The sequence below is a fragment of the Gekko japonicus genome, unplaced genomic scaffold (genome assembly GCF_001447785.1).
Source record: "Gekko japonicus isolate JY-2015 unplaced genomic scaffold, Gekko_japonicus_V1.1 scaffold798, whole genome shotgun sequence".
NCBI classification, from domain to species: Eukaryota; Metazoa; Chordata; class Lepidosauria; order Squamata; family Gekkonidae; genus Gekko; species Gekko japonicus.
In genome coordinates this window covers 233,486-243,034 of record NW_015168072.1, presented here as the reverse complement: position 1 = coordinate 243,034, position 9,549 = coordinate 233,486, and the positions used below count along the sequence as shown (strand labels likewise).

The window sequence follows — 9,549 nt, the reverse complement described above, 5'->3', positions numbered from 1 at the left end:
AGAGTTTGGAGCTTTGATTTCAAAAGTGGAGTAATAGCGCCATCTAATGACCGTTCGAAGTAAGACGTCCACTTAAAAAAAACAACATACAGGGCTAATAAACAGAGATGGGGGTTAGTTCGACTTGATGCGCGCGTGCGTGCGTGCGCCTTTATGGATCTCTTTCTCTCCCTTTGTGTTTGTTTCCAAGCATTGTTGCATTGTGGATAAATCATTTATGAAATGATTAGGATTCGTATGCGGTGGTGATTTGAAGGGGAAGTCCCGGCCTCCATTCCAGAAGTCACCCGATGGCTTATCTGTGTGACTTTCCAACCAGTCCTTTTCAAGACACTTCTAGAGAAAAGGCTCCCGCTTTTGAAAAACCACCATTGTTGTTTTTTTAAAAAAAAGAAAGAAAGAAAGAAAGAAAAGGGGGGGGTGTCCGAGACTAAACAATTGCCACATTCTCCTCTGGAAGGGGGAAAGCTTGGGTTGTAAACAGATTTTTAAGAGAGGGGAGAAAAGGCTTTCGAAGCCCAGACGTCTCGCCAGAACTTTGTGTGTGTGTGTGTTTGTGTATCTGGTGTAGTGTGAGCGTTTGTGTGTGTGTGTGTGTGTGTGTGTAGTTGTGAGCGGATGGTCGAGGATGCGGACGGCTTGGTAGTGATAAGGAACACAAAGCCAGAGGAGGCGGCACCAGGGAGCGCTGGATATTCACAGGAGGCACCAGACGGAATAGACTTTATCCTCCAAGTGTTATTTTTAAATTAAAGAATTTGGGTGAACCAGAATTTTTGGATGAACCAGAATTTTTAAAGAATTTGGGTGAACCAGAAATGTGTTCCCGGCACCGCTGCCGCCGCCCCCCGCCCCCCCTCAAAGACAGTCTAGTAATTTAGGAGCTTCTGAAAGTTTTCGACCGTTGTTTGCTTTACAGTTGCTTAGTTCCTTAACCTTCAGAAATTTATACCCTATAAAGTTTTATGGCGGTCATATTCTTTTATGGCAGCCCACTGCGCAGAGTTTTCCTCTCTCTCTCTCTCTCTCTTTTATGACAAGCCTACTTTCTTCGGCTTCTTCTCTGGTAAGAGCCAAACATTCTTCGCCTCCCTTGCCCCGGTTTGACCAAAAGAAAGGGGGATTTTGAACGAAGGTGGCTCCTTCTAAAAACCTGGAGCCAATTATTTACTCCCCCCCCCTTAAAGAACCCCGCTGATGTCTGCTTGCTTTGACACCGGACCCTGGAAATAAACGCGGAAGGAAAAGCTTTTGTCTAAAGCACAAGGTTGTGTCGAAAAGTGCAAGAGGATTTCTCTGGAAGCAGGATCTCAAGAGAGCTTTCTGAATATTGCCACGATGGGCATGATTCCTTGGGTTAAAGAGAGAGAGAGGCGGGTCGAGGGATCGGACTCGTCATCCTTCTGGGAAGCGGAACAGGAACGTTTCAGTTTCTCCACCGTCTCTGGATCCTATGTCGATGTCCCTCGGCTCGCGGTGTGTAAACACAACATTTACCCACTTGGGTTCATCCATCCATCTACCCATTCCTTTTTTCCGTCCCGTTCCTTTATGATAAGGGTCCCTTCCGTGAATAAAAGACTCCTTTGGTCACAAATGAAAAGACGGGGAAACCGCTTTTATTTCTGTTTTGCTGAATGGATTTAGGGATGCGGCCGAGCTTAACGCGGAAGCGACAGAAATACACAGGAAATGAATTCTTAAGACTCTTCCCCCAACCTTGACTTTTTTTTTAAGTAAAAAAGAAACCATTCCGCACCAAAGAAAAAGAAAGCCTTCCAAAACCTTTATAATGCACTCTAAAAGAGCCCCCCCCCAAAAAAGAGAATACAACTGCAAAGATGTCTGAGGCCCTAGTAGAAGCAGAATCACACCAGATGCGAGTGGGGTTGAAGACGTTTCCCCCCACAAACGATCGATTTGTCTGCTAAGCCATTAAACAACTGTAGGGTGAACAAAAAAACATTTTGGCTTTATAGAATGGAAGAAACAACGAAGGTTTTGTTTTGTTTTTAATCCCTCCCCCTTTTAAACGAAATCAACTAATTTATTTTATTTTTAATCCATGCTTTAGCACACACACAGAAAGTGGTTTCTAAAACAAGATTTCTTGTCTTCACTCCTAGGGCGTAGGAGTATGTCTGTGGCTAGAGTGAAGAGATTTACGGAAAGAATTTTTCTTTACAGAACGTGCACCTCACGCTTGGAAAGGTCTCCGGACCAGTTTTGCGCCGTCTGTTCCACGCGGGTGGAACACCTGGTTGGAGGACCGACGAGAAACGAAATGCAGACAAACCAGAGAATCTCCCCCAAACCCCGAACGACGCAAGAGAAGGCCCTGTTCAAACAGTGTTTTTTAAAATCATGTTTATTTTTTACTGGGAGGGTGAGGTGGGGAGGGGACAGGAGGCTTCCTCGGAAATTCCGTTTGCGAAATTGACGTGGTGAGACAAGGTGAAGTTTGACTAAATTTGAGCCACATGCTAGAGTTAAGGTTTGGAGCTATTACAGAAAAGCACTTCGTTTACTGTTTGCCTGGTATCCTATTAAAAAAGAAAGAAATCTTGCTCGGGATAGGAAATAACCCCACGGGTATTGAGGAAAGTCATCAAACCTCCTATTTTTTCTTTTTTAAAGAAAAAAATCCTGAATATTTTACACCGAAGTCTATCCTAAAAGATTTGTTTCCCCCCCATCCTCGGAGAATCCTGCAAAACCGCAAGGCTGTCCCTCCAAGGATCAAAATGTGCCTATCAAATCTCTACAGAATAAGGGCTTATCCTCAGGCAGAAATGGTATAAAAATCTTATACAACATTCTATGAAATTAGATCTCTCCGTTGGAACCGCTTTGCCCAGAAATTACCTGAAAGAGAGACATTAAATTTCATCTATCTCTTGTGTTCCCCACCCCTCTTCCGTTTTGTTACCAAAAAATTGTCAGTACATACAGTGTTACTTCTAGAAACATATTGGTAGTTTAAGTGTGGGAGTACAGGAAAGGGGAGGGAGATAAATTATATACATGTATATCCCGCCAGCTCTGCAACTAACAGGTATAGACCCCATTTTTATAGTCCTAAAAAGCCACAGGAAAAAACTAGCGGAACGTTCACAAAAGCACAGTCACGAACACGGAATTTTCCTTAAAAAATAAACACAACGTCTGATCACTTTGTACTAAGTTACTTAACTACCTATTTCCCCCCCCCAAGTCCCACCGATGAAGGGGAGGGGGGAGGGAAGCTAAATAGAAACAGTCATAAGGACAACAGAATCCTATGTGGCGTGAGTCGACAGGAGAGCTGACGTATGAGACCCCACCAGAGCTTTCAAAGTTGAGAATCTTCCCAGCCTTCCCAGTATGAAATCAGGAGACTTTTGTAAACAATGCGGATGTCTGTCTGTTACATGAACACACATAAGAGGGGCCATCAAGAACTTTGATGCCATTCAAAACTTGGTTTTCCAGTGGACACGGAAGATGGCTATGTCCTCTAGGAGCCACGGGGCCACAGACGGAAATATCTCTAGAACGTTCAAGTATCAAAACTTCTCCGCAGAAACCTGGGTGAAGGAGGAGGAGAAGGAGAAAGGTCCAGAGAAGTTCCGCAAACCATGCTTGGCACTTGTCTGGTTTTCTGAATCCTGGTTGTCCCCAATCAATTATAAACAGTGGAACACTAGGAACTCGCGGGCACCCCCATCCTCGGCACTAGGACAAAGGTGGCGATCTCTCCTCCATCTCCACTCCCCTCTTGCCAATCTGTGGGAGCAGGAGGAGGAGAAATGTCCTGCCTTGCCCCTTAGAAGTCAGGACCAATTTATGGGGTATCTTAAGGATTCCTGAGCAAGCCTGTTCAAATGAGGGGGAGAAGAAGAGGACCCCGTTTTGCTTGGAGCCAAGGGGCTCTTACCCACAGGCCTGGGAGGCATTGCGTCAAGGCATTTCTGTTGGGAACAGTCGCTCAGCTGTCCCATATGGACTTGTTTTTAAAGTAAGGGGGGGTGTTTAAATGTGCTGTGGTGGCCCTTCCGCTCCCAACTATCAGAAAATCGGCTTAGGTGCTCTAAAAAAGATAGCCAAACAAATGGGCTTCCATTCAAGTTCCGCTGCTCATTCCAGCTATAGATCTATATGATGCCCGTCCCCTGTGTCAGGAACATGGGATTATGGAAAGCCTTTCCAGGCCAGGGCACCGTCTTCCAGGAAATCCTGCTGAGCCTCAGTGCTGGAGCGCAGTCTCCCTTGGTTTCCTCCTCTTGGCTCAGGAGAACTTCCCAGGGGACCGGGCCGGCTCCTAGTCTGGGACAGTGTCTGGCCTGGGGGAGGAAGAAGTACAATATGGGGAGACTCTCCCAAGAAGCCACCGGGAGAGCCCCGTGAGTTAACATGAAACTCTGGTCAGTCATCTGCCAGTCCCTCCACTGCGACTCCTCACACTGTAGCAGTTGCCTCCTGGACAGTTTTAAAAGAAGGAAAAAGAAGACCCCAAAGAACAGAACAGGTGTAACATCATTATGAACGCCTTTGCGACCGACCCGGGCAGTCTGTTTCTGCTTGGCTCCCCTCGCCTCCCCACCTGCGCCGCCCCGACCTCCAGCACCCTTGGAAGAACATTGCCCATAAATACAAACACCAGTTTCTAAGCGGGGCTCAGACTTGGGGTGGAGACAAGAGGAGGGGCCGGGCAAGGGAACCTTCATTCTTTCCCCTGCTCCTTGTTCATTTTCTTCATCTTCATCCTTCGATTCTGAAACCAGATTTTGACTTGTCTTTCGCTCAGGTTGAGGAGGCGGGCCACTTCGTGTCTACGGTCCCTGGTGAGGTACATATTGAACAGAAACTCCTTCTCCAGTTCCAAGGTCTGGTACTTAGTGTAGGGGCATCGTTTCTTCCGTGAGGAGCGGGCGTGTAACCAGTTGGCCGCGGGGTTACCTGGAAGAGAGAGGGTGAAAGGCGGTCAGTGCCCATAGAAGGTAGTGCAGGTGGCCAACCAACCACCCGCAAGAACTTGGGACCTGGCAGGAGAGTTGCACCCACGAAGGGGGGTGAGGGTTACAGTGGGAAACCTGGTGTGTGTGGGGGGGAAACACAAAGTTGCGCAAAGTATACCTATCGGTAGAAGGATGCACACATGCGCTGCCATGCAAATATGGAGTAAAGAGGAAGTAAAGGTTAACCTACCCATCTACCTACAGTAGGTCCGAGTTATGTCAGATCATCCATGCAGTTATTGGGTGAATTAATGGAAGTTAGTTCGTTTAGTTAGTTCGTAGGAGTGTGGATGTTTTGTGAGAAACCAAGTCAGGGAAGGAAAGAAGGAAGAGGTCTAGATCTTTTTGGAAGCGAGGGGAGGGATGGTTCATGGCAGGCAGAAAAGAGTGATAATTCTAATCCATGCATTTCTCTTCGTGGTGGTAATAGGAAACGATCCCTACTTCAGATGCCGGTTCTGCAAATGGCTGGCATGTGTTTCCCGCTTGTAGGCACCAAGGAATTCATTAAAGAAATGATGAATAATTTACCACTCTCTCTTCTGTCTCTCTGGTTGTTTTTTTATAAACAAAATCTTAATATAATCTCCACCCTACCAAGGGGGAAGGCAAATTGCCTGCTGTGGTGGGTTCCGTGTTGCCCAGAAAAGTCTCCTGCATCAGGGTCCTTGTAGACCCTTCCCAAAAAGCCAGGGGGAGAGATTTTGGGGCACCCAGCGCTCTCCTGCCACCACCACCGGAACGACCCAGTGGGCTGTGCTTTCCGACCCGTGATAAGTTTCGACCCCCAAAAAACAATCTAAGGGTGCCATCCGAAGAAAACTTTCCTGGGAGTAAAGCCCACTAGATAGACCTGAGTAGAAACCTAAGCCGGCCTTTTTAGGACTGCGCTGTGAGAAACTATCCCAAGGTGATGCTGGTGGAACGGTGTGGGGGCTGCGGTGAGGGATCCACAACCCGCTGGCTTCTGCGCAACGCTATTGATCGTTATGGGACTACTCGGGAGTAAAAGGGAGCTAGTCGTGGTGGTTGGCAAACAGAAGCCGGGAGACATGTGCGCTGCGCTCTAAACGCCAGGTTAGGGTTGATCGGGTATGGATTGGTGCTTTCTCTGGCACACACAAAAAAAGGGCGATGTCCTCCAAGGGGCAGAGACACCGCGAGGAAGGAGAAAGCCAAGCCCCTGCCTGACTTCCGGGGTGCCTTCCGCCGCTCGAGGGAGTCCCCTACAAAGCTTGAATTCTCCTAGTAAGGAGGTGCAGCGGTGCAGAAGCCATTTCCCCCGGGTCTTCCAACGAATCGCATTCGGTTTTTGAAAAGGAAAAAGGAAAAAGGAAAAAAGCAGGCCCAGCGGTGAGCCATTCGCCCGACCCGCCGCTTCCTCCGCGAAAGGGGACCGGCTCTGAGAGGCAGAATTAAATATTAAAGAAGAGACATGCCGTTAATAATTAATTCCGCTACCTATCTTTTAATGGCATTTGGAGGGGGGGAGACAGCATCTCTACCAAAGACCCCCCCCCTCCGCGCCTTTTTTATTATTACTATTCGTGTTTGTGTGATTTCTTGGCACTTTAAGGAAACGTGACGTCTGCCACAGGAAAACAAGTTTATCTCTCATTTCACGCTATTCCCCAAACAGGAAGGGGGGGGGGGAGAGTTATGTTCGGCTGGCACGCTACACTTAGGAAAGCAAAACAAAAAACCCCCCCAAAACCCGAAACCCTCAACGCACAGATTTGCAAATGAGACATTCCGACGGGGCCTGGGTTTCCAGGGGCGCAATGGCTCGCGAAGGGCAAACAAACCGGAATGCCCCCCCACCAAAAAAACCCACACACCCCGGTTATTTTTTTTGGGGGGGGGGCAGGCTTTTCCTTTTTTCCTTCCTTTTCCTTTTCGGCGTTTCTGCCGCCTCCAGCCAAGGAAGCCTTTTGTTCTCAGCTCTAGAGAGCCTTTCTTGACCCTGTAGAACGGAGCCCTTTTCTTGCACGAGCCTCTTTCTCCAGCTCCAGTTCCGAAGGGTGGGGGGGGGGAGACGGAGAGGGGCACATAAGCCGGGTGTGTGTGTGGGGGGGAGACCCCCTTCCAATTCTTCACACCCGTCCGCCTGAGCCACTCCGCCAAGGCTTGCCGCCCAGCGCCTCGGCACAAAACGAGGCGTTTTCGCCTCCCCTCCCACCGTGCCAGCGCGAAGGGCACGGACCGAAATGACACAAATCCGCCTCGTGAATTTCCACTCGCCCCCCGGTCCCCGACTGCGGTTCCGGATTGGGAACAGGACTAAAGAGACAGACAGAGAGAAATGCGTTGAAGAGAGAAGACGGAGAAGAGATCCAGAGAGGCAGGATTTGGTGTTTCCCAGGTTCCGAGCGGGCGACTGTCCCGGGGATTGTGGCGTTTGTTTTGCCTTTAAGCTGCCAAGTCACTTTTTAAAAAAGGGCGACGCTTCCCCACCCCCCGACTCTTGCACCGAGGTCCTGCTCTCTGCTTCTCCTCTGGCAACCCAAACTTCTCCAAGGCCACTGGGAAAGGCGTTTGGCACCCTCTTCCCTTCCCTTACCGGCGGAGGCAGCGCATCTTTGCATTATATTTCATGGCGCTTCCGCATCTCCCCCCCCCCGCGCACCCCCTCCCCCATCATTTTCCCTGGCTTTTTTTTGTGGCTTTTTTTTGTCGAAGGGTGGGGGGGGGGGAGAGACAAAACGATCCTAGCCGCCTACCCGGTCGCAAAACGCACCACACGATTAAGTTTAAGACTTTGCCAGTCTGTTCTCACACACACACCCCACAGCAAATAAAAGACCCAATTAAACTCGGGTGTTTTTTTACTGTTTTGTTGGGGGATGGGGGGGGGAGACAAGCCGTGGCTCTAAAATATTCATACGCACGTCGGGCGCATTTCATAAGCGAACGGGCGATCAACGACGGAGACGCGGGGAGTGACGGGGGGAAGGCATCCGAAAGAAACCGGGGGTCCTCCGAGGTAAACAAGGGCGCACAGCAACAAACCCCCCTTCCCCTTCGTTCTCCGCGTGAACTCCTTCTCCATCCCCTGTTTGGGAACTGAGAAGGAAACAAAAACAAACACCCCGGATATCTTCTCCAAGTCCCCTCCAAGTTCTTCTGCAACACACACGCGCACACACACCCCAGACACGCTCAAGGACCCCACATTTCCTCGCTCACCCAACCCCGCATCAAAAGAATTGACTGCAGACCAGGGAAGCCCCTTGGACTTCTTCAAGCGAAGGTGGCACCACATCTCCCCCCCCCGTACATTATATATATCTATATATATTTTAAAAACCCAATACAGCAACAATCCAAACAAACAGAGCAACTGAGTCCATTTCCTCTCCTTCCCCCCCCCCAGCCCCATCCTATGTTAGCACAGCTCAGTTTGGGAGGGTTAGGGGGGGTCTCTTTTTAAGACCTGCAATATTTTAAAGCTTCCCTCTCCCATTGTGCCGTTTTACGACACCCCCTCTTAGTTTCTCCCCCCCCCCAATGCTGTTTACTTCCTCACTTTTTATAACTTACTTTGATCTGGCCTGCTTTTGTCCTCGCTTCCTTCACAAACTTTATTGTCCTCGAAGCTGGGCCTTTGATTGGAAGCGGTCCCTTCCCTTCCAGCAGCAGTTTCTAAATGGTACTCCTGTGTCCCCTGTTTACGGATCTCCCCGGGGTGTCCCAGCAGCGGTTCTGTTTTAACTGGTCCCTGCCCGGCTATGTTTTCTGTTCTGGGCACTGGGTCCAGCCAGCTCCGTAGATACCTACTCTCGGAAGTTGGGAGGTTTTGATGCTGAATGTAGGGATGATAGACCGAAGGAAGGGTGGTCGCCGTGTGTGGCGTCAGAGGCGTCCACGAAGCGCTGAAAACGGACGATTTGGGCTGGAAACTACAAGAGGGGAATTCGAGGGGCTCACTGTGGCTAGTTTGCCTGGAGTTTGCATACTGCCCCGACGAGAATTTGGCCGCGGGAGGTTCTTCGCTGTCATGACTTATAATGGAGTCGACATAATAATTGCTAAGAGTTCCAGAAATGGACATTCTTGGACATCATACGAGCCCCACGGTTCAGTGAAGTGGGGAAAGGAAGAAGAAGGGGAAAAAAGGAGCGAGCCAGCGAGTAATAAAAGGAAACCAAAAATTAAAAAAAAAACACAACCACACACAAAAACCCAGGAGCAGATCTCGAGCTGGCTGGTCCTATAGATATTAAAGTATATAAGGGTGGTGGTGGGGGGGAGGCAAGCTGTTAAAAAAAAGAGAGAGAGAGAGAGAGGCGAGATCCCTGCTTTAACCCCCTTTTCGTCCTTCCAGCCTCAACTTCCCTAGCCAAGAAAAAGTACAGTCGGGACTGCCGGGCTGGGAGCTTCCAGCAAAATGATTGGTCAAACTTTTTTCGTGAGGCTGATAAAGCGTCAGGGCAGGCGTAAATCAATCCTGGCGGAGGGGGCTGCGCGGGGCTGTCAAACCGCCCTCTCGCATTCCATATCCAGGATGGATTGTGTTATGTCGATGCGGGGGTTAATAGATTTCTCTCTCGCC

General features: G+C 49.3%; 1 protein-coding gene across 2 annotated transcripts in view; it reads right to left on the bottom strand.

Annotated features, from left to right (window-relative positions):
- Positions 1-2,385: 2,385 nt before the first annotated feature.
- HOXB9 (homeobox B9) overlaps positions 2,386-9,549 on the bottom strand; it is a 44,821-nt gene continuing 37,657 nt past the window's right edge. The window contains exons 1-2 of one of the 2 annotated variants that reach the window (XM_015414617.1): positions 8,538-9,048; positions 2,386-4,938 (exon numbers count right to left, since the gene is read on the bottom strand). In XM_015414617.1, the coding sequence (XP_015270103.1) occupies positions 4,703-4,938; positions 8,538-9,048 (747 nt within the window). In that variant the 3' untranslated portion in view covers positions 2,386-4,702. Of the gene's footprint in view, positions 4,939-8,537; positions 9,049-9,549 lie in introns of those variants that run through there. The other variant, XM_015414616.1, reaches the window with a different exon arrangement.